This window comes from Pseudorasbora parva, chromosome 1 (genome assembly GCF_024679245.1).
Source record: "Pseudorasbora parva isolate DD20220531a chromosome 1, ASM2467924v1, whole genome shotgun sequence".
Lineage (NCBI taxonomy): Eukaryota > Metazoa > Chordata > Actinopteri > Cypriniformes > Gobionidae > Pseudorasbora > Pseudorasbora parva.
In genome coordinates, this window is record NC_090172.1 from 49728459 (window position 1) to 49752487 (window position 24029).

The 24029-nt window shown below is 38.4% G+C and overlaps 3 protein-coding genes across 4 annotated transcripts in view; all 3 read left to right on the top strand.

The window, feature by feature from the left end:
- Positions 1–1895: 1895 nt before the first annotated feature.
- Positions 1896–7781, top strand: snrpa1 (small nuclear ribonucleoprotein polypeptide A'). The gene is made up of 9 exons (XM_067444767.1): positions 1896–2132; positions 2233–2380; positions 2704–2782; positions 2860–2906; positions 2997–3099; positions 4165–4244; positions 4555–4627; positions 7226–7319; positions 7527–7781. The coding sequence occupies exons 1-9, from the start codon at positions 2051–2053 to the stop codon at positions 7673–7675; spliced, it is 855 nt and encodes a 284-aa protein (XP_067300868.1). The 5' UTR covers positions 1896–2050; the 3' UTR covers positions 7676–7781.
- Positions 7782–8900: 1119 nt separating this feature from the next.
- On the top strand, positions 8901–12314 carry selenos (selenoprotein S). 2 transcript variants are annotated; one of them, XM_067451840.1, is made up of 6 exons: positions 8901–9126; positions 10024–10155; positions 10241–10347; positions 10429–10518; positions 10611–10680; positions 11111–11181. In XM_067451840.1, exons 1-6 carry the CDS (start codon positions 9045–9047, stop codon positions 11164–11166), a joined length of 537 nt encoding a protein of 178 aa, XP_067307941.1. In that variant the 5' UTR covers positions 8901–9044; the 3' UTR covers positions 11167–11181. The 2 variants fall into 2 exon arrangements, with proteins under 2 accessions (XP_067307941.1, XP_067307935.1); XM_067451834.1 differs by lacking the exon at positions 11111–11181 and adding an exon at positions 11464–12314 and having other exon boundaries at positions 8902–9126.
- Positions 12315–13430: 1116 nt separating this feature from the next.
- chsy1 (chondroitin sulfate synthase 1) overlaps positions 13431–24029 on the top strand; it is a 66899-nt gene continuing 56300 nt past the window's right edge. The window contains exons 1-2 of the mRNA XM_067444776.1: positions 13431–14298; positions 16950–17445. Coding sequence (XP_067300877.1) covers positions 13991–14298; positions 16950–17445 — 804 coding nt within the window. The 5' untranslated portion in view covers positions 13431–13990. The remainder of the gene's footprint in view (positions 14299–16949; positions 17446–24029) is intronic.

Here is a 24029-nt window from a genome sequence, read left to right on the forward strand (position 1 = left end):
TGCATTGTCGTGTTTCTTTATAAATAAACAATGGACAAATGGAGTCTTTAAACGTCTCAGATGTAAAGTTATTCACTGTCAAAATGACTCAAAAATGAATGGGAGTCAATGGGATGCTAACAGCAGGTGATGGCTTGGTTAGCAATGGCCGCCCCTATGGGTGGAACGCTTTCCGAGTGCCTAGGCATATACGTGCACTCTTCTCCACGTGGGAGAGCAACAAGACCACGCCCCCTTTTTTGCGTGTTCTTGTGGGCGGAGGGTTAGTCAACAAACGGTTCTAGTAACGTCATTACATCCCTGCACTTCCTGCTGTAGTCCAAACCGGCCATTCGCTGTAGGCTTTGAAAGGGAAATTCTGTTAAATAAAATATCTCGCTTGGCATTGAACTTTGAGTTGTATAAATTTACAGGTATTATTGATGCTCTAACAGCAACATTACACACTAACTAAAGTTTGAAAGATGGAATCGCGAAGAACGGGACCTTTAAACTTTCGCCGTATCTGGTCGGCAAAACTCTGAACACATCTTCCCTTTTTAAGAATGACTTCAGCGCCGTTCTTTTCTCAGAGAAAAGCTTAACTCCAAAGCCCCGTTTCCACCAAAATTACCAGGAACAATTTGTACCAGGAACTTTTTTACAGGAACTTTTCACCCCCCCAGACCTGCAACTGTCTGCGTTTCCACCGGGATCTAAAGTTCCGTGAAGATTAGGCAAATTAGTCTGGTGAAGTAGGACTGCGCGCCACTGCTCCTCCAAGTCAGTGACGGACAGTATTCATTTTTGCGCGACAGCAAATAATGACATTTTTTGTACCGATTGAAAGATTTAGTGGACTGTTTACTGAACGTTATCTAAACCGATCTGGTGTTTAGATGTGATGTCTTTCAATCGCAATCATTTTGTCACATGCAGTTTGTCTGCCGCATCAAAAATGTCAACGCTGTTTTCTCCAGCAGCTGGAATGTGTTAACTGTAGCCATAGCAACTCTTAAGGGCCACCAGGACTATTATAGTATATAAGCTATTTATCTGTTGTAAAGTGTAATAATCATCTCAGAAAAAAAAAAAAATTCTTCTGTCAGGCGCAGTTAAAGTAAAAACTGCCTGGGGCAATATACACTGTGTCATTATTCCAACATTATCTTCATAACTTACAAAATAAAAAGTTTACCCCTCAGAAAAATGAGCTTTCCTCTCTTGTCAACACCTGTCACGTCATTTAAGGACGCACACTTAAAAGTAATCGGTCAGGTCGTTTACATGGTGAAAAATAGACTGTAAATAGATGAATAATGAGTATGGAAGAGATTCAAGCTGTGCTGCTTTTGCTGGCAGATTCAGAAAGCTTGTAAAGCTAAATTTAAAATGACAATGTATATTATTATCAGCTATTACGGACATTGAAAGTGAGATGGCTGAGATGAACGCGCGCCATCAGACAGAGAGCAAGACTGATATTTACTGAACGCAGAACGAACCTCACAAAAGACTTTTAAAAATGCCGGTTGAAATAAAATGCTGCGTGAGCTCAACCAATTAGCATGTTCAGCGCCCAAGTCCCGCCCTCGAAAGTTCCTGAACTTTGAAAAAGTACTACCTCGAGCAGGGTCGTTTTGGAGGGAGGAATATTTACCCGGAATTTGTTAAACTCGTCATTATGTTAAGCCCCGCCCAACGACTCTATACACAATGTGATTGGCCTGACCTGAGTTTGGTTTTTACAGCTCAGAAGTGTATTAAGAGTTGCTAGATTAGATTTGCTGCCGATAGGGTGCGTCTATATTTCCAGGCTACTAGTTTTTTGCAATTGGCCCATGATGTTGTAGGCATCCCTTGTCGGCGTGTTGCAGACAAAGCCTCATCTCTCCTCCAGTCCTCCTGGTGGCGCTGTAGTTTTCTTTCAAACGCGGGAGTTTGTGTCGAGAAGAACAAAAACAGACGCTTCCGTTTGGCGGCAGCGTGTGCGAATGTAATACGTATTTAACAACTTTAGTTCAAACACATTTCTTGTCTATCAGACTAACTATTCCTTTCAGCGGCCGACATGGTGAAGCTGACGGCAGAATTAATCGAGCAGGCGGCGCAGTACACGAACCCTGTGCGGGACAGAGAGCTCGACCTACGCGGTGAGTGAAGCGCCATCAATATAACCCCATTTAAGCGCACAAATCACATTTAAATCACCGATTTATGTCGTTAATCAAATACTAACTCGTGTGTTTTTAGGTTATAAGATCCCTGTGCTGGAGAATCTGGGCGCCACACTCGATCAGTTTGATACCATTGATCTATCCGATAATGAGATTAGAAAATTGGATGGGTTTCCACTGTTGAAGAGACTCAAAACACTCCTGATTAACAACAACAGGATCTGGTGAGAGAATCACACGGGTTATTATGAGCCAGCTCTATGCACTGTTTATCTTTATATGTCTAATGAAAGGTAACCATGCTACTCAGTCGTTGTTATAATGTAAATATATAATGCATGATGATAATATATTCATACAGTGCAGGTAAAAAAAAACAAAAACCTAAAACACTACAGGCTACAGTCTGATTTGTAAAAATACAATAAAAATTTGCATTACTTAACTCAGTCACATTTTCATTTCAATGCATCATGGGCTTGCAAAGAGGAGAAGTTTTGAGTTTACCCTGCAACTTTTGGTGTTTTTGTCTCGTTTATTGTCTCAGCCGTATTGGAGAGAACATGGAGCAGGCTTTACCAGAACTGAAGGAGCTCATTCTCACAAGCAACAACATCCAAGAGCTGGTGAGTGACACTACAGATGTGCCTTTATACACATGAATTGATGTGTATGTGTAATGCTTGCTTCTGGTGCTCAACAGGGTGATTTGGATCCTCTTGCGACAGTAAAATCATTGAGCCTGCTCAGGTACCTGCTGAATAAAGTGCTTTTTAAAAAAAATGTAATGTTCTAACCTTAATATTAATTTAGCTGATTTTCTGTTTTCCTCTTTTATAGTCTCCTCAGGAATCCAGTTACTAACAAGAAACATTACAGGTTATACGTCATCAATAAAATCCCACAGATCCGTGTTCTGGACTTCCAGAAGGTGAAACTGAAGGTATGATTAGACCATAATGTTTTATCTTCTAATTTTAACTACACTTAAGCTCATCATTGCATTAATTTCATCAAAAGTGACAGTAAAGACATTTATAATGTTAATTTTTTTTTTGTTTGAACCGTTCATTCATCAAAGAATCCTGAAAACTCACTATTTCCTCAAAAACATCATAACTGAGTTCATGATAACACTAAGAAATGTTTCTTGAGTATCAAATCATCCTATTAGAATGATTTCTGAAGGATCATGTGACCCTGAAGACTGGAGAAGAAAATAGTTATGTTAAATTGTAATGATGTTTCACAATATTATTGTTTTTACTGTTATTTTTGATCAAATAAATGCCGCCTTGTTAGCTAGAAGAGATTTTAAACTGAATCTTTCCAAAACTTTTGAACTGTAGTATACATCATGTTTTTAAATAATACACAAGTGGACATTTGTTTCCCCCTCAATGTTTGTTTACTGCATTTTTGTCAGTGTCTAGTTTTGGACCCGTTATTTTGCTTTAAATATATTTTTTCTATTATAGTAATAGATTGTTATAGCACTAATATTTTAGTGCTTATCTCTAGAAAAAATAATTATAGATCAATATTAGTGAGGGATTTATTAATGTTGTTGAATATCATCTGTAGTGCAAATACACCTTTTGGTTTTACTTCAGAACTGCAGTTGTTTTTACAAATCTGTATTTTCGAATAATTGTTTCGTACAAAATGTTTTAGATGTTGTTTTCTTGAAATGAACATATTCATAATGTATACTGCTTCCTTCAGACTTCAATTTCTGGAAAATTTCACACAGTTTTGTTTTTCAGTTTCTTTATCAGTGTGTATCACCCTGGGCCCTGTTCTTCATACAACGCTTGGTACATCCGGCATCACTTTACCCTGACATTACCCCTCTGGCTGATTTGTTTCTTTAAACACAAACACAGATTGAATTGGCTTGCTTGAGTTGTCTGTGATTCATTCAGATTTCAGTATTGCACGTGTGAAGAACGGGGCCGTCGTGGTCTGTTGTGAACGTTTGCTTGAACTTTCTGCTGTATCACCGCAGGAACGTCAGGAGGCTGAAAAAATGTTCAAAGGCAAACGAGGTGCACAGCTTGCAAAGGATATAGCCAAGCGAACCAAAACGTAAGATGAAACTCCTTGATCAAGCTCAGCTCTCCCGACTTACTGAACTGTGGAAGTTATGAACTCGGCATCTCGGAGAATGAAACTTGACCCTAAATTGGCTGTTAAAAGCTACATTTCCATGTTAAACTTCAGCAATGTTTCTCAGGGGAGCTGGCTCAAGGCTTTTCTCTCTTGTATCAGTTTATTCATATTGATAAGATACTCAAGATACTACACTCTTGATTGTGGGAACAGTGGTTGAGAGGCCGCAGAGGCAAATTTAACATGTACACATTGTTAAACTCCGAATTTACTCGGTTGCTCTTAGGTTTACCCCGGGAGCAGGACTTCAGACTGAGAAGAAAATGGGACCATCTGCTGCAGATGTTGAGGCCATAAAGGTATGGAAGATCCAGATTACATACCCACACATGCATATACAGGTCCTTCTCAAAAGATTAGCATATGTGATAAAAGGTAATTATTTTCCATAATGTAATGATAAAAATTAAACTTTTATGTATTTTAGATTCATTGCACACCAACTGAAATATTTCAGGTCTTTCATTGTTTTAATACTGATGATTTTGGCATACAGCTCATGAAAACCATGAATCAACTAATTAACTCTAAACACCTGCAAAAGATTCCTGAGGCTTTTAAAAACTCACAGCCTGGTTCATTACTCAAAACCGCAGTCATGGGTAAGACTCCCGACCCTGTCCAGAAGGCCATCATTTAAACCCTCAAGCGAGAGGGTAAGACACAGAAAGAAATTTCTGAAGGAATAGGCTGTTCCCAGAGTGCTGTATCAAGGCACCTCAGTGGGAAGGAAAAAGTGTGGCAAAAAACGCTGCACAACGAGAAGAGGTGACCGGACCCTGAGGAAGATGTAGAGAAGGACCGATTCCAGACCTTGGGGGACCTGCGGAAGCAGTGGACTGAGTCTGGAGTAGAAACATCCAGAGCCACCGTGCACAGCCGTGTGCAGGAAATGGGCTACAAGTGCCGCATTCCTCAGATCAAGCCACTTTTGAACCAGAAACAGCGGCAGAAGCGCCTGACCTGGGCTACAAAGAAGCAGCACTGGACTGTTGCTCAAATTTTGCATGTCATTCGGAAATCAAGGTGCCAGAGTCTTTAGGAAGACTGGGGAGAAAGAAATGCCCAAATGCCTGAAGTCCAGTGTCAAGTACCCACAGTCAGTGATGGTCTGGGGTGCCATGTCAGCTGCTGGTGTTGGTCCACTGTGTTTTATCAAGGGCAGGGTCAATGCAGCTAGCTATCAGGAGATTTTGGAGGACTTCATGCTTCCATCTGCTGAAAAGCTTTATGTAGATGATTTCTTTTTTCAGCACGACCTGGCACCTGCTCACAGTGCCAAAACCACTGGTAAATGGTTTACTGACCATGATATTACTGTGCTCAATTGGCCTGCCAACTCTCCTGACCTGAACCCCATAGAGAATCTGTGGGATATTGTGAAGAGAAAGTTGAGAGACGCAAGACCCAACACTCTGGATGAGCTTAAGGCCGCTATCGAAGCATCCTGGGCCTCCATAACACCTCAGCAGTGCCACAGGCTGATCGCCTCCATGCCACGCCGCATTGAAGCAGTCATTTCTGCAAAAGGATTCCCGACCAAGTATTGAGTGCCTAACTGAACACCATTATTTGAAGGTTGACTTTTTTGTATTAAAAACACTTTTCTTTTATTGGTCGGATGAAATATGCTAATTTTTTGAAGTTTTCATGAGCTGTATGCCAAAATCATCAGTATTAAAACAATAAAAGACCTGAAATATTTCAGTTGGTGTGCAATGAATCTATAATATATGAAAGTTTAATTTTTATCATTACATTATGGAAAATAATGAACTTTTATCACATATGCTAATTGTTTTAGAAGGACCTGTATATACACCAGAGGATGGACTGGGCTGTAAGTGTTTTTGTCATGGTTAATGTAAAGAGTGGATTATTGTAAAGCGAGTGCACATCCATGTACTGCGCCAGCACTAATCTCTTCCGATAGCAAATGGTTTTCCTTCGCTCAGATATCGCGTGTGCATGCTCTAACTGTGTCTCATGAGTGTGTTCTTGCTCTAGAATTTTCTTCTCTCCTAGATTTAATGTTGCCAGAATCTACCATCCGAATTTACCGATAAGATAATGACTGACCGATAAGATAAGACGGTATACCTTTAAACTATAAAGAAATAAAGGGTCCTCCTTTGTACGTCAAATAATTCTACATGGAATTTTCTTGTATGCAACTTTAACGAGGTAGCATTTTCAAGCTGATTTTAGTGAGCCAGTTCTCTAGTTAAGTATTTTATTATATAATAATTTAAGTGCTTACAGTAAATGGGTATTTATTTGGCACATTTTGGGGTGGAATGATGTATTTTGCCTAGTGCACCAAATAAGCCAGAACCCTAAGTAATATTGTGATGATAAATTATAATTTAAAATCACTACTTTCTATTTAAAGATATTTTAAAAATGAAATGTATCCTTGTTATGCAAAGCTGAATTTTCATCATCATTACTCCAGTCTTCTTCAGTGTCACGTGATCCTTTAGTAATCATTTCATCAACTTCACACTTTCAACCAATAATATTAAGCAGCATTAAGTTTTCAACATTTGTAATCAGAAATGTTCCTTGACCATCAAATCTGCATATTAGAAATCATTTTATTTGCTGATTAGATGCTCAAGGAACATTTCTGATTATTATCAATGTTGAAAACAGTGCTGCTGGGTTTTTTTTTGTGGGAAGTGTGATCCAGTTCCTTTCAGGATGCATTGCACAGAAAGTTCAATAGAACAGCATTTATTTCAGATATAAATCTTTTGTAACTTTATAAATGTCTTTACTGCTTTTGATCAGTTTGATGCGTTTTGCAGAATAAATGCTCCTCAAATATCTGTTTAATGTATTCATATAGTCTGATGTCCTGATATAATGTGCCTCTTTAAATGTTTTTCATGTAGAATGCGATTGCTAATGCCACATCACTGGCTGAAGTCGAAAGGTTGAAGGGACTTCTCCAGTCAGGTCAGATCCCAGGACGAGAGCTGAGATCAGGTATTTTGTAATATACATTTATACATGTTATTCAGTACCCACAAATGAATGGAAAAAACCCTTCTTTCTTTTTTTCCACGGGTAAACAAGTGGGAACTGTGTTGTAACCATGATGCTTCTTGTCCTGCAATCAAATAACATGCTCTCTGCTTTTAAGGACTAAAAATGATCAAGCTTTTCATGAGTCTTCTGTTTGCCCTTTTTCAGGAGCAACTAACATGGTAGAAGAGGAAGAGGAGGAGGAGGAGGTCCAGGAAGAGATGCTGGAATCAGTCCCCATGCAGGACATGAGAGACGAGGGAGAAAATGGAGACGATGATGACATGCAGGAAGATATGCATGTTAATGGATCATAGTTATTTCTGTTCAGAATCATTAATGCCTGGTGTTTATGCTGTTTAACACTTTTTTTTGTTTTGTATAAATTAAACTACATTAAAGTTCTGTTTTTTTAATGAACAACGATGTGAAAGCTTTCTTTATGTATGTTTGATTGTGGTCAATAATTTCTTCTGTTTATTTTCTGTTGTGAATAATCTTTAAAGACAAACAATTAAAATTAATCCATAATGATTTTTTTTCATCATTTTGAAATCTTTTCTAACTCCGGTTCTAAATGCACATCACATTTCTTTCCCAGTTATTGGCCTCACATTCTGCAAATGCTTAGGGGAAAAAAGTTAATCTCATTTAGAACAGTGTTTTAAAAAAAAATCTTTTAGATGCCACAAGTCTCCAGATATAATCATTCTCAGTAAAGGGGCCCTTATCCTGAAATTTAAAAGACATCACTAAAATGTGTTGTATAAATACCACGTCCCTAGAGCCAGTTTCCGTGTCCAGAGATCGGGTCGTCGGGGGCCTCGCCTTCGACTGTCGCCCGATCCACTATGCACCGGCCCCTTATGATCCCTCCTGCAGGTGGTGAGCCCACAGGAGGGCGGCCCCACGTCGCTCTTTCGGGCTGAGCCCGGCCGGGCCCCATGGGGGAAGGCCCGGCCACCAGGCGCTTGCATACGAGCCCCAACCCCGGGCCTGGCTCCAGGGTGGGGCCCCGGCTGTGCCTATTTCGGATGCCTCCTGGACGCCTTCCCAGGGAGGTGTTCCGGGCACATCCCACCGGGAGGAGGCCCCGGGGAAGACCCAGGACACGCTGGAGGGATTATGTCTCCAGGCTGGCCTGGGAACGCCTCGGGGTGGCCAGAGAGAAGGAAGTCTGGGCGTCTCTGCTTAGACTGTTGCCCCCGCGACCAGGCCCCGGATAAGCGGATGATGATGGATGGATGGATGGATAAATACCACAATGTATATTGTGAACAATACAGGCGTCTAAAATATTACTTTGAAAATATGTTGTTTCTAATGAGATTGTTGTTGTTGTTTTCTTCTTTTAGGACAGTACAGTTCATATTTATTTTGTAATTTAATTATTTTTTATTTATTTTTACCGCTAAAGGGCGCTATTTCAATATTTAGTTTTTTAGATACGTCCAATAACACTACCATTATCGAAAAGGAATAGTATTTATTTTGACTTGATTTGGCTTAGTTGGGCCTCCGTAGAAAGCCACGTAATCTTAACGCTGATTGGCTGTCTTGTGGCTGCGGAAGTGAGTCAGTGTGTTGTAGCAAGGTAGCGTTAGAGGATCTGAGCGGGATAAACATGATAATATGATATTATATATTCTTATAACAAAATAATACACATCTTAAAGGTGTTTTAATATGGAGGCAGAAGATGGTGCCCCTGTCAGAAATGAAGATGTTCCTCTTCAGAACCAGGATCTGAGTTTTCTGCAGTCATCTGGTATGTAAATATCATTGGCGTTTACTGACCTGTAATCGTTTATAATGAGTGTAATATAGTGTAATACGTTTGACTGGTATCTAATTTGTGAATATGGGGTATAAAAGAACCCTTGATGAAAACACTGGCATTTTGAAGCGATGTGACGCAGAGCTTATCAGGAAATCTAGAGCACAACCTTATAGGTCAACGAGAGTACAGTAACGTTATACAAGTCAATAAGATACATAAATCACACTTTAATATTTTAATAAGCCATCAAGTGAAAAAACATACAATGTTTAACAGACAAATAACATTTCTGTTTTTGTGAAATGTTTTGCTTGAAAAGTGTAATTCTTTCTTCAAGTAACGTTACTACGTTTGATATTTTATCAAATGATATGATAATCGGGCATTTTAGCCTTTCTTCCTTTCAATTACAATAGAAATGTGATGTCAAATAAGGCACAAATAAATATAGCACATTTTATACTTTTAATTTATAAATATATAGTTATTTTATAGTAAAGTGAAAGTATTATACGATACATTCATATGAACGTATATACGATATACGTGACATTTATGAATGTTTTATAATTTTATGAATGCTAATTTTATTAATTCATGAAAATTGTTAAATAAATAATGAACAGAAATTAAAAATAAGTAGTTTTTTTTTTTTTTAATTATTTTGTTTTAGGTTTTTAAGATTTGTAATTTTGCACTTCCCAAAAAGTAGGAGATATATATAATATTATTTATACATATAACATTAAAGCTTCATGACATTTTTTGTATTTTAAATGTTTCAAAATGAAATAGAATGTTTATGCTAATAACCTTCCTATACTTTTGGAAGGTGCTTATATACTTTACAGCGTCTGCAATATCAGCTTTATCTTTTTTCAACAGTTACTTCGTTCCTGTCTGACTATGGCTGGTATCTGGCGTTCCTGTGTGTGGGAGTCTATCTACTCATCCAGCATCTCCTCAAGAACAGATCCACAAGCAATCAGAGCTCGTCTGTCTCAGCGGTGAGCCAAGGTCAGAACCAACACTGTCTGCTGTTTGGAAATTGAAATGCCTTGAAAGAATTTTAAATATTAAGTATTGTTCATGACATTTGCAGACCCCGTATCTGTGGTGCGGCGTCAGGAGGCTCTGGAGGCGGCACGCCGCAGAATGCAAGAAGAGCAGGACGCCAGAGCTTTAGAATTCAAAGAGAAGCAGCAGAGGGTGAGTCTCATGTGGTGACGTGATCAGACAGGATGGACATTTGGTTTGCAGTATTCATGCTGGTTCATCTGTTCTCCTTAGCTTGAGGAGGAAAAGAGAAGGCAGAAAATTGAGATGTGGGAAAGTATGAAGGAAGGAAAGAGTTACAAAGGAAATGCAAAAGTTGCACAGGTAAGACTTCTAGTACAAATCTATCTAGGCCTCAGTTGGCAGGTGGTGCATTTACATGTATGTATATATATATTTCTTTTTTCTTCTCACAGAACACTGAAGAAGCCACTTCCTCCAGCTCACTGAAACCAAAGACAGACAAAAAGCCCCTTCGTAACAGTGGTATGCAGCATATCCACAATTTCCAACATTTTCTCGTATGAGTAGTTTTCTCTATTTAAACATTTTTGGGTCTTTATATACAATAAAATATTTATATTTATTTATAAATATAAAATATATTTATATATTTTATTTATGTGGCTTCTATTACTATACAAAATACAAACTATACAAGCCTTATTCCTTAAGCCTTATTTCCTTAAACATGGACTAATCAGATAAATTTGTTGTTTTACACATTTCTTATGTATATAAGCCGTGTGACATTTTGTCTGTTTAATAGTCTAATACAATTTTATTAATTTGAGCTACCAATACTAACAACAATGTTCAATCAGATTATTTAATATGCTTTCAGAAAGTGCATACAGAAATTTATTTTTCTGTTTGAGTGCACTAACCCAAAAAAATTAACCCATTTTCAAAATAGATCAAGATTTCACAGTGGGAAGTTATCCAGGTAATCAATATTGCAATAATATTTAGACATTAAAGGGATAATTTACCCTAAAATGAAAATTAAGTCATAATTTACTCACCCTGATGACATTATACATTCTTATATTGTTGTCTTTAAAAGTATATTTGGGACTATATACATATATATATATATATAATATCTGTCATTGACTCACCCTTATGTCATTCAAAACCTGTATGACTTTCTAAATAACACAATAATTCACATTTTCAGAAAGAAAAAAAATCCATATTCTGTAAAAGGTTGCATTACTTCCAGTCCAGATCTTTTTGTGCTAAATATAGATTTGTTTTCTAATATAGGGTACAGCCCTCTGTCTGGAGATGGAGGAGGAACGTGCTCCTGGAGACCTGGCAGGAGAGGACCGTCTGCTGGTGGATGAGGTTAAAGGTCGTCAGAGTAACCTCTGACCCTTTGACCCCATAGGAACACATTAATAATAACTGAATAAGGCTGTCAGCACTCATCATAGGACAATAGCAAACAGAGTTATTAAGGATCTTTATGAACACTTTCATTTTTTTCCAGTGACAGGCTAATTGGTTTACACATTGTCTAACTTTTTTTCCCACCCTCAATCCGTTCTATCTTATGAATTTAGAGGATTTTGAATATTTCTTTTGTTCATTTTTAAGCTGCATGATGGTTGTCCTTTTGTGTTTCACAATAACAGCATTTGCAGTCTGAATGACATCAGGGTGAGTCCAAAAGGACAGAATTTTGACTTCTTTTTTTTACTGTTCTTTTATTTTTTTCACATTATGATTAAGAAAATATTGCCTATTTGTATGATTGACAGCTGCTAATGACGCCTCCTCATCAAAAGTATTAATACTCCTGGGGCAGGCTGATGATTTTCAGTAATAAAGGTGTTCCTGTTTTTAGCTTTTGCACTTATTAAGGCTTTGCAAAAACAACATCTAAAGAGAGTAAATAAAAATACAAAGTACTACATTTATATCATTTGAAGTGTTTGTATTCTGTTGTAAAAGTAGGAATTGCTGTTGAATGACAGATCCATCAATGCAGTCGTTAGTGATGTAAAATAGCAGCCTATGTGGTGTGGGGTCTTTAGTGTTTTCGAAAGCATTTGTTTAGGAATGACGTGTCGAAGCCTGTGAGTTTTTCAGAATTAAAATGCATACTTACTCAATATTTGTCTATGTCTTATTTATCAGGACAACAAACCGTTTTATATACTGTTTCAGGCCATCAAAGTAACAATTTACACTTCAACATGATGGAAAGTTATTTTAAGACACAGGAAAGTCAAACACTTAAAGAGAAAATATTTTTTGTATTAAACAATGTGATTAGAAAAAGAATAAACATTTTATTCTTAATAAGTAAACCGGAATCTTTCTAAACGAACAGCGAATTGCTATTTAAATAACTTAATTGGTATATAAGGACCTGGCAGAAATCCGTATAACGTAGTGAGATTATTCAAATTCGCCCTAATGTTCGGTTAATTATTATATTGTAATAAATAAATAAAATAATGATTATGTTTTGTCCATACGTTGTGACAGGAAAATACACAACAGAAGAGGAAGAACACGCAGAATTACAAATTGTAATCTCGCGAGGTCACACTTTGTCCACTAGGTGGCGATATTACCACGTGATTTGGTCAGTCATAAACGGGAAGAATACTGTTACAAAATTAGACAATATCTTATGTTTAAGGAAACCTTAATATGAAATTTGACTTAAATAAGAAACATAAATACATAATTAACACATTGAATCAAAAATATAAAATAAACTCGACAAAACGTTTTATACGCGTATTTTATTGCAACATGCAGTATCTAAATATTATATTATGCCTCACAAATTCCTCACGAAATGAATGCTAGATTTGTCAATATTTATAATAAAATTTGTCACGTTATTTCTTTTTGTATAAGAGAAATATACAGAAAATTGAAAAGCAGAAGGTTGCACCTAAAACTCCACAGATGATGATGAAATCATAATCCAAAATAATTCCCAGATACAATATCTTTTCTTTCGTCCAGATTTGTAGCCTGTTTTTTATGGGAAAAAATATTTAGTTCTCTTCAGAAGATATATAAATATGCATCGACAACAACTTATTCTGAGACTAAAATCTTTGTTAAAGTCATGGTTAAAGTACTTTTGTAATTCTAGAAAAAAAAGCGGAAACTGGCTTGTTTTGAAAATTGACATTTAATAAATATATATTTTGTTATAAAATTTTATTTATTATATAAAATTTGAATGTAAGACGTTTGTCTCAATTACAATATAGTTTCATGGTGAATATTTCAAAGAACAGTTCACGCGAAAAAGGACGCTTTTCCATAGCGCTTTTCCCATGCATGAAACGTCACCAGCTAACTGTCCTCAGCCAATCAGGAACGAGCTACGGCGCCTCCAGCGTGTCAAAAACCCTTGACGGTTAAGCCGCGTCGCCGCAGACGCGTTTCAAGCACTCGCGCTCACTCACAATGGCGAGATAGTCGCGAGAACGAGGATGCAGCCGCACTTCTTTAGACAGCAGACCGTTAATTTCCCCTGACTTATCGCCGATTCAAGCTCGGAACGACGGAAATACCTTCACGAATCTGATCATGGCTCGCATGGAGCGGATAGCTGGTGATTAGATGGCAGTGGCTGGTGATATATGCGGACTGGAGCGCTGCAACGTACACGGCGGCAGTGAACGGTGATCAGTGGCGATCATGCTCGGACCCAAACCCAGTGTTCTGGACGGGACTGCAGCAGCGGGTGGCGTTTAAAAAAACAAGGCGTAAAGAAACAAAAGCGCTGACTGATCCGGAGGTTTGAGTATAAGCTGAAATGGCAGGCAGAAGTCGGAGATCGTGGTTCAGTGTGTTGCTGGGTCTGGTAGTTGGGTTCACACTGGCGTCCAGGCTCATCCTGCCCCGGGCCACCGAGCTGAAGAAAGCGGGTCACAAGCGGCGGGCGAGCGGTGGCACGGGCGGCTGCGGAGGTGGAGGAGGGATGATGATGATGAAGAAGGAGTATGGAGGGCTTCTTATGCCCAGCACGGAGAAGCCCGCGGTGCCTCAGTCCAACAGTTTCCTGTTCGTGGGCGTCATGACCGCGCAGAAGTACCTGAATAACCGCGCCGTGGCAGCTTATAGGTAATTCATTGCGTCCATTTACGAAGAATCACCATGGTAACCGTAGTTCCCGCCCAAATACAGCATTAGTTAAGAGAGTGCCGAAACCGTGCTGGTTAGCGCACATTTATTGTAGTAGTATTAGTGTATTAGTGACAATAATTCAATTGTATGGTATTTCGGCTGGTTACCAAAGTAAATTATGGTATGGATAGAGCTGTCAGGGTTATGCTGGAGCTAGTTTTTGAGGGGCTGGTGGGAGTTGATGGTAATTCAGCGCGTTCACGTACGATAAATCCCCACGATAAACGTAGTAATGCGGGATCTTCTTCAACAATATATTGATCATACTCTACATCATATAATTGGCAAATACCATTTGGGTTGGACTAGAGTTACAGGTAATGCGTTCACTTACATTGTAACCGTAATTTCCGCCTGAGTGTCAAAGTTAAATAGTAACCGTAGTAACAACAATTCTATGGTTATTCGGTGAGTCAATAGTTACAATGGTAACTGATGGAGAGAGGCCAGGGTTAATCTTGATTTCCGCTGTCTAATCAATATTGTAATACAACATATACAAATAGTCTAATAATCATAACTAATACGTCATCATCTTCACACAATGTAAAAGCCTTCAGATAATGTTTCTATTATATTGTATGACCCTTCTGCCACATTCCATTTTACCAGTTTTATTGTAGTACAAGGGTTTTTTTTTTGTTTGCATGTTGGTGTAAACTATAACCATGGTAAATCAAGTAAGGATGTTGAGTTAGAGAACATGGTAATTGTTTTTATTTCATCTGTCTAATCAGCAGTATTTCCTCTTGTTTGGTTTGATAAGGGTTTAAAAACAGTCATATATGAAGAATCGCCATGGTCAGTATCTTCCTTTCATTTTTAAATAGCACTTTTGGCTAATACCATATTATTTTAGAAATTAAATTTGTATGGTACTTTGGCTGGGACTATGGTTGTTACCATGGTAATCTATCTAAGGATGAAGAGGACAGAGTTGTGCTGAAGGAAGCATTTATGTCATGCGTTTAATCAGCAGTATTTCCTTGCCAGAGAGGTTTTTTGGGGTGTGTGTGTGGGGGGGTTGCCTCGGTGCAAAAGCCAGAGCATCATAGAAGTATTTTACAACGGCTGATTCTCTTGTTGCTGTATTTCCTACAAGTGCTTATAGTTCTGCACAGGAGCAATTTGAAGATGCAAAGAGATCTAGAGAATGTATTCTCAAAGGATTGCTGAACTGTATTATGTCCCCTGGATTGAAATCTCATTTATTGAATTGCTTTTATTTGATTTGTGTGTATAAGCAAGTTCCCTGAATGCTTATTTCGTGCAAGAAAATGAAGAAGGTTGTCTATCGAAGCAGCTTGGCTCTTTCTCATGCTTTTCAGTGGTGATTGTCAGAGCGGTGTCTGAAGTTTTTGAATATTTTAAATAAGTAATTACTTTACGACCCCTAAAAAAAATTCTATAAATGAATGTAATCTGTACATTCTATACACACTTTATCGTGTCACCACCATTCACAAATCCTCTTCCATGGCCTCAGAAAAGTAAAGGGTCCATCGTATGCACACTTCAGAGTCTAGCTGGAAGAAATAGGTCATCCGGGTACTTTTTGCCTACTCTTTCAAGAGTACTGTGAATTCGGACATACTACTTTTATCTCATACTGTTTTTCACCTTCTATAAAGTAGGGAAGTGTGCAATTTCGGATGCAGCTTATGTCGTCCACACTGCAGAAGTGTGCAAAAGGTTAACACGGGTATCTTTGGATTCCCCTTTAGTTGCAGAGAACAGGAAGCAGGGTTTTGGTGAAATTAGATGTTGGCAAGAAGAGGGGATATTATCTGAACAAAAACTGTAGTCTTTCCAAGTGCTGTCTTTCGGGACACAAGTGTATTTTAGAAACTCGTGCTTGAGTGTCTGGAACGCGCATCTCTGAAAGCTCTGCTGAACTGATTTAGTTACTGCAAGTGTCCTCCTACACTACAGGGTCATGGCAGAATGATGCCTTTGGCATTCTGCTCTTGTGTTGAGTACTGCATTTTGTTTATCTCTTGTCTTTACATATGTTTATAGTTAATTAGTGTGGGACTTTTTTAAAACCATCTGAATCATCCTATTGCTATTACTTGCTTAATCTTTTTGTCATCCTGATAATAACTTGAGGCATTATTTTTACTCAAGTCTTCAGTTGCTCATGTCAATATATTCTGAATAGAAAATAGGCTCGGTTTGGACACGTTAATATTATTGCTACATTATATTTCTTTATTTTATGAATTCATTTTAAAAAAACAATTTTTAATAATAATAATTATTATTATTATTACTCTTTTTGTTGTTGTTTTCCCATATTGAATGGGGAAATTGTTTTTTACAATAGTAAAAAAAAAGGATTTGTCCTTTGCTGATCACATTCCTGATAATATAATTTAATGATCGTGTGAATTCTTTCTCAAGATTATAGAAAAATAGACTGTTTTGAGGTACTATAGAAATTTTTTTCAGCACAAATAACTATTATATTGTGATATACTGTTGACATAATGTAAGTTTTAGTCATACCACACACTCCTAGGTCAATGTATTGTTCGATCAATCACAACTTTTGAACAAATATTTTCCTTTTTTTTTGTGTTGTGTAGGACCTGGGCCAAGACTATTCCGGGCAAAGTGGAGTTTTTCTCCAGCGAGGGTTCTGACACGACGATCCCTATTCCCATTGTGGCTCTGCAGAACGTGGACGACTCATACCCTCCACAGAAGAAGTCCTTCATGATGCTCAAGTACATGCATGACCACTACCTGGACCAGTTCGAGTGGTTTATGCGAGCTGACGACGACGTCTACATCAAAAGCGCTAAGCTGGAGAGCTTTCTGAGGAGTCTCAACAGCAGCGAGGCCATTTTTCTTGGCCAGACGGGCATGGGCGCCCGTGACGAACTGGGCAAGCTGGCCTTGGAACCGGGGGAGAATTTCTGCATGGGCGGCCCTGGCGTCATCATGAGCCGTGAGGTTCTTCGTAGGATGGTGCCCCACATCCGCCAGTGCCTGCAGGAGATGTACACCACCCATGAGGACGTGGAGGTGGGCCGTTGCGTGCGCCGCTTCGCCGGGGTGCAGTGCGTCTGGTCCTATGAGGTAAGATGAGATAAAGTTTGTGTGGCATGACGTGCAATACACCTGGATGTTTTTTTTTGTATAGTTTGTATAATTATTGGGCCAAACCATGTTGATCGCATGACCAAGATCGGGCAGGGTACCCGTAGCATAATTATTAGTGCTAATAATATTTCCTGCAGCTCAGGTTCGAGCTTTATAATGCATATTGTTCGAAAAATCAGCCTCTTCATTGAACTCCCAGAGCTGCAATTTTCAGGTACTGAAAATTATAGGTTGGAGCAAAGCAGAAAAAAAGCTGGGGTTTTTTTCACCATTAAAACTCCTAGGTGGCTTTGATCCTTCAAAGGATTTCGGCGATACCTGACCGGGTATTACAGAGAGAGCTGGACAATAGCGGAATGTGTTCAAACAGGTACATAGCCTGTCTGTGCCGTCGAGGAATTGTTGTTCTAGATCAGCTTTTTTTTCAAAGCCGTGATGGAGGTGACTCATAGGAAATGGAGCTTAGGAGTTAGGACATTGATTTTTTTGAAAGGGTGACCTCTGACCTTGAAGAGATGAGTCATCGTCTCTCTAATGGTTGAAGTTCAGAATCATATACTGTTATGTCCTCATCATCATCTTTATGTAAAAAAAGATCTTGATTATAATCAAGTAACTGTTACAGTAATGTGGTAACTAACTTGAGGAGGAAAAGTTGCTTAATTTTTATGAAAACATCTTACAATAATAGTCTTTTTCAGGCAAGTAAAAGAGCTGTTTAAGAATGAAATGATATTTGATTTTTGATTTTGAAATGTGACCTAGGCAATAGGCATGTTCCTCCATCTACAACTTCAGGTGTTTGCTATGGGAAAGGGAAAGGAAACTTTAGTTCTATTTGGATCTATTTTAATCTGTATTTCCTTCTTTTTTTCTTCATTTTTTTGATGTGTCTGCGCTTTCCCATTTTCTGTTAGATTTGAGTAAAGCACTTTGCATTTTTCTCCAATGTCTCAAATAAGTCTTTGCGTATCGTTTAGTCTACCAAGACCATCCGTCAAGGCAAGATTACCCTTTTTTCCATCTGCTCCAGATGAAGCAGCCACATACGCATTTCATCACCGTAAATGTGACATCGCTTTTCACAAATTTGCAAAACGGAAAAATTAAAGGGTTGGAAAGTTATCAGAGGTGCTCCATGAATCTTTTTCGGCTTGTGGAGTGGGGCGGAATTGGAACCTCTGAGTCTTAACGATTCTCCCCTGTGACTGGGGCCACTGGGACTTTAATGCGCATTTGATGTGTGCTTTAATTACAGCCGTGCAGGATTAGTTAGAGACGGCACAGCTGGGCAACCTGCTATTAATGTCGGAGCATTCTGCCTCTGGTTCTTTATGGAAACGGCCGAGACCTACTGCACTGCAAGTCTCGACGGGCCCTGTGAGGGCTTCAGCCTCGTAAAGTGACCTCAAAGACCTCACAGCTCAAAACGGCAGCTTGTTACTCCCTTAAATGCTGATATTAAGTGTCTTTGTCTGTTTGGAGTTCTTCAGATGTGTATCTGTCTGTGCTGCCTCTCAACTTGTTTGTTTATGGCCAGAGCGCAAACTGTCTCATCTGACCTCCGCTTTGGGCTCGCGGGTACTTGAGATGATTCCTGTGCTCAATTTAAGTGGGTATAACAAAATGTCACGTTTTTTCCGTTTGTTTTTCAGTGAATTTCCCACTTAGTAACTCATTTGTTTGCACATTGTTCACACCAATAACTATAATGACAATAACTATAATTGACCTAACGGTAAGCCCTTAGTTACTGTTGCTAACGCGGAGAAACAAACTGATTTGCTATGTCTTACAATGACAGCTGTCAGTGTGAAAACCTCATCCCAAGTTTTTGGATGTTTTTGGACACAAAATGTTGCGGATATAACTTTTCTTGTGGTTTATGAAGTTTATTACATAATTTTCAAAAAAAATCACCTGAAAAGCAGCTGAACAAACAAAGCGTGTGCATTACGTCTTATTCAGAAACTCTCTCCGTCGCATTATCATTAACAAACACCGCAAGTTACACAAAAACACTCATACAACTAACAATAAAAAAAACATATACAGACCATGTGCCTTTTCGTGGGTGCAGTTTATAACTGGTAAATCTGTATCTGCAAAACAACTCTGATAAACTGCGTGCAAGCGCTCCCTTTCACTACCCGTAAACTATAATACCCTTCAAAATAGTCCCTCAACTATAGTAAGACAGATAATGTAGATCTTAAACATATTTAAACTCACAAAAACGTAAAAAATGTTTACAAAACCAAACTAAACGATAAGAAGAATATGATTTGATATGAAGAATATGATAATTTGAAATGAGATTACGTGCGGAAGGGGCGTGGTTTAGTCAGGCACGAGAAGCTGCCTGCCTGCTTGTCCAGGCAGAGACAGCGAGAGCTGGGGAAAGATTGCTGAGAAAGTGTTATTGTACCGAGTTGTTGAGAGCGCTGTGTGTGTGCGAATTTATTTTGTTTGTATCTGAGAACTCTGAATAAACACGAGTGAACTTTGCACCGTTATTTCTCTTACAAAATGCTTTCACCGCAGCTAACAGCAAACAAACATGACATCGACATGAATACATTAAGAGCTTCTGTTGTAACGGCAGTTTGGACAAGTGTGCACTGCAGATATACGTGTGACTGACCGATCCGAACATTATAAAAAGTGTTCTTTGATCGCTCTCTGTAGTTTAATCATTTAAATAACAGATTTGTTTTATGCTACTAACAGAAACAACGTGAAGTTGGTAATTTTAGTCACTGGCTTGATAAACTGAAATCTAGACGGCCAGCGGAGAGACTGACAGTATTGAAGGATTTAGAAAGAAAGTCTGTGTGTACTTGAATGATTATCTACACATCACTTATCCTCCATCAGGCATTAATGAACACTGTTATTCACTGTTTGTGGCGGTGCTGTCGAATCCATATAGTAAAGCCTGTGCTGCTGACATCGCGACTGATAAACTGAATCCATTCTCTACTAATTCTCTGGGCAGGCAAAGCAGAGGAAGGGGAGGAAACCTTTCCTGGTATGACGTCAAAACAGGAGAATTCAAGATCAGCTCGTCTGGGCTCTTAAAGGCAGAGAAAGTCAGCCAGAACTCGGTTTACACCGATCAAAAAGTCTAGCCTCGTGGGGACAATATTTAGGCTAGGGGAACTTGTATTAATGTTGGAAAACCTCATAAAATTTAAATTTCATGCCATGGGACCTTAAATTTCTGCTCTGAAAGCCGCAAGACCATGCCGAACGTGGAGAGCGCAAGTTAGAAATCAGGAATGGTGAACATAGCGCTTTGTTTTTCATCTTTAAACCAAACTTGTCTTCAGCAGACAAAGTTGAAATCCCATTTGAACGCATGAGCTAGAGATTGAATGTGTTTTTCATTACCTCGATAAATTCGAATGTGGACGAGCTCAAAACATTTTAGACCCTGTTTACACCTGTATTTAGTGTTCTCCACAACTGATCCGAATCCGATCGACCAAAACGCATCTTAATACCAGGTGTAAACGGGGCCATTGAGACGTGTGGGTGGACTTTTCTGACTTGGTCCAGTAAGCAGCCACCCACCAGACAGACAGGCCTTTTATCTAATCTTTTTACACTTAACCACTGATATCAAACCTTAGCAGTGCTCAGCCAGACTATCGTCACCTGTGTTATATTAAACCTGTCGATCTGGGAACCTTCTCGCAGCTGCTCTCGTATCTCTGGCTTACTGACCTTGTCCTGTCCTGGTTGCTGCCTTCCACATAGTGTCTAAACATAACCATTGTGAGTCTGCCAGTCTTGCTGATGTGTCTGTTGCTTGATGGTAAATATCTCCTATATAAAATGACTTATGTGGTAATGTACTAGCTTTCAGTTTGGGATCAGTAAGATTTTTAAAATATTCACCAAGTATACAATAAAATTAATTTGATAAAATATTGTAGTTTTTATTATATTTAAAGGAGTACTTCAGCGCTGGGAAGATGAATCTCTATTTAAACTGGGGCATTAATGTAGTAGAAATGTGAAATTATTTTTTTTATTTGGTGCTTTCTAGACTGAGAAAAGACACACAAAAAAATGTTTTTTTGTGTCACTGCCCTATGAGGCCACTCCCAAAGCCACTGCTACTGGATTACTGAATCACTGATCACTTTCCCACCGTGACTGCGTTCATTTTCATAAAATCAGTTCAGTTAGAGAACCGACACTACAAATAAAAACTGAACGTGTGTGTTCAATATGTGATTTAGCCGCCGAGGGAGTGTCACAGCACAAACGCTGCAGGAGTCACATTGACAGTCATGGATGAGCTTGTGATGTGAGCTGAGGTAAACGTGACCGCGCTCGCAGCATTGGTTCACAGCGCATGTTCAGTCTGGTGCGTTTTCAGTTCATGCCTTTGGAAGCTTAACTTTTAATAGGAATTCATTTGAGAAGTGAAAACATGCAGAAATGGTTCCCTCTGCTGGCTGTAGTCTTTAGCCTCTGGCCAAAAATTCCTCCAATGACGCAAATATCGTCAATTTGCGTCATCGGAGGAATTTTTCCAGAAATAAAATGCATAAATCTCGTCTCAGGGGGATATGAGGGGAGGGAAGCACAATCATTCTAATATACTCCAGGGTTTCTACTGATGCAAAGCCATATGCTAATCGCTGAAGTAACCCTTTAAATTAATCTATTAATAATTGAATTCATGTATTGATGTATTATGTATTTGAATTCAATAATTGAAATGGAAATAACATTATAAGTGTCACTTTTAGTCAATTGAATGCATCCATGCTGAATAAAATATTATTTTCTTCATAATGGTATTCCCAAAAATGTAAACGGTTATTAATCATTTATGATAGTCCACACTTGTTCTCATGATGATAAATATTGAAGTTTGCGTCGTTGTGCTTTTTAGTAAAAGTTGTTGTTTAACACTCTCAGGGGAAAATATTTAAAATCCATTTTTTGAATCCGTTATTGAATGGTGATACACTAAATGCAGAAGTCCTGCTAGAAAAAGGGCTGCGCTTTGTTCAGCAGAGCAGTTTGGTTAATCTTTACTCCAATTATATTGTCACATGTTCTCTCTGAAGGACGTGTGAGACTTCTGCTCACAAATTACAACTGAAAGAAGAGCTGTCGTAGTTATTCCAACAAATGTGCCAATTAAGAGCGTGGTAAAGTGGTAGTTTGTTCTATTGAAAACAGAGAAAAGCCCTCAAGCAAGAAGAATGCAAGATGCTCATCGCATGTCTTTTTGTACAGCATTTTGTCTCCTGTTTTGTGACTGACTGATCGTTCACATTCTCATTGATATTGACAAGCCATTCTTCAGCCATTATTTAGTTGTCAGCCCATCTGTTTGCTCTGAAAACAGCCGTAAATGACAACACGAATGGAAGCTGAAAGCCAATATTGGGCTTTCAACATTTTTTTTTCCATGTGTGCCTTGATTTATGGCTCGTGTGTCACTAAACTGTCAGTGCATTTATTTTGCCTTTTCATTATCTTTGTAGAATAGACCTTCTCAAAATGAAATGATTCCGTAACTAATTGAATCAAAAACGATACTTTAGTTAATAAATACTTTTAAATACTTATAAATACTTTTATTCATCAAGGACACATTAATCATATCAAATGTGATATTTTATAATGTTACAATATATTTACATTTCAAATATATGCTGTTCTTTCTATTCATTTAAAGCATCCTGTAAAAAACATCAGTTTCAACAAATAACACAACATTCAAAATGTATTATATTTCTTGAACATCAGATCAACAAATTAGAATTAAAGTTCTAAATGATCATGTGACACTGAAGACATGAATAAATTATATTTTAAAGTACAAATATACAACAGTTATTTTAAATTACAATTATATTTCACTTTAAAAAAAAATCAAATAAATGCAGCTTTGAGCCTAAGAGACTTCATTCAAACACATTAGCCATATTTTATACTATCTTTCGTTTCCACAGTAAAGCCGCCTTTCCACTGCACACGACAAACGACCGCCGTCGGACCGGAAGTCATTCATTTCCAATGGAGAGTCGTACAGGGATTGCGTGGGGTGCCGACCATATGCGAATGCGGAATTTACGGATCCGATTTGAGCTTCGGATGCGTTCAAATATTTGAACTTGAGCGACTACACCGTATGCGACACACCGACCGGATGTGATGTATTTCAAAGTTGTCCAATCAAATCAGTGTGCGCGCAAGTTGAGAATTATTATTCTTTTTGTTTATCAGGTTTTATTTTGTTTTACAACCTTTTAAAAAAAATGCATAATAGATTAATATTAAATTATATGTTTTTCTAAATAAATCTGCCGAATGGGTCGGGGTCAGCCGGTAATTAAAACACACACACCATCATTATATTCAATGTGTGAATAAGAGTAAACGGTGTTATTTAGTGCTGATATTAGATCGGTCAGCGGCTGCTGTCTGGCTCTTGTGTAACGATCGCTGCGCCGCTCGTGTGTGTGTGTGTGTGTGTGTGTGTGTGTGTGTGTGTGTGTGTGTGTGTGTGTGTGTGTGTGTGTGTGTGT

Excerpts from the sequence above, each read along its gene's own strand:
- selenos (XM_067451834.1), top strand. The coding sequence starts at position 9,045 with ATGGAGGCAGAAGATGGTGCCCCTGTCAGAAATGAAGATGTTCCTCTT. Across the intron at positions 9,127-10,023 it reads GAGTTTTCTGCAGTCATCTG|TTACTTCGTTCCTGTCTGAC; the intron begins GTATGTAAATAT and ends TTTTTTCAACAG. Across the intron at positions 10,156-10,240 it reads TGTCTCAGCGGTGAGCCAAG|ACCCCGTATCTGTGGTGCGG; the intron begins GTCAGAACCAAC and ends TGACATTTGCAG.
- snrpa1 (XM_067444767.1), top strand. The coding sequence starts at position 2,051 with ATGGTGAAGCTGACGGCAGAATTAATCGAGCAGGCGGCGCAGTACACG. Across the intron at positions 4,628-7,225 it reads CAGATGTTGAGGCCATAAAG|AATGCGATTGCTAATGCCAC; the intron begins GTATGGAAGATC and ends TTTTTCATGTAG. Across the intron at positions 7,320-7,526 it reads AGGACGAGAGCTGAGATCAG|GAGCAACTAACATGGTAGAA; the intron begins GTATTTTGTAAT and ends GCCCTTTTTCAG.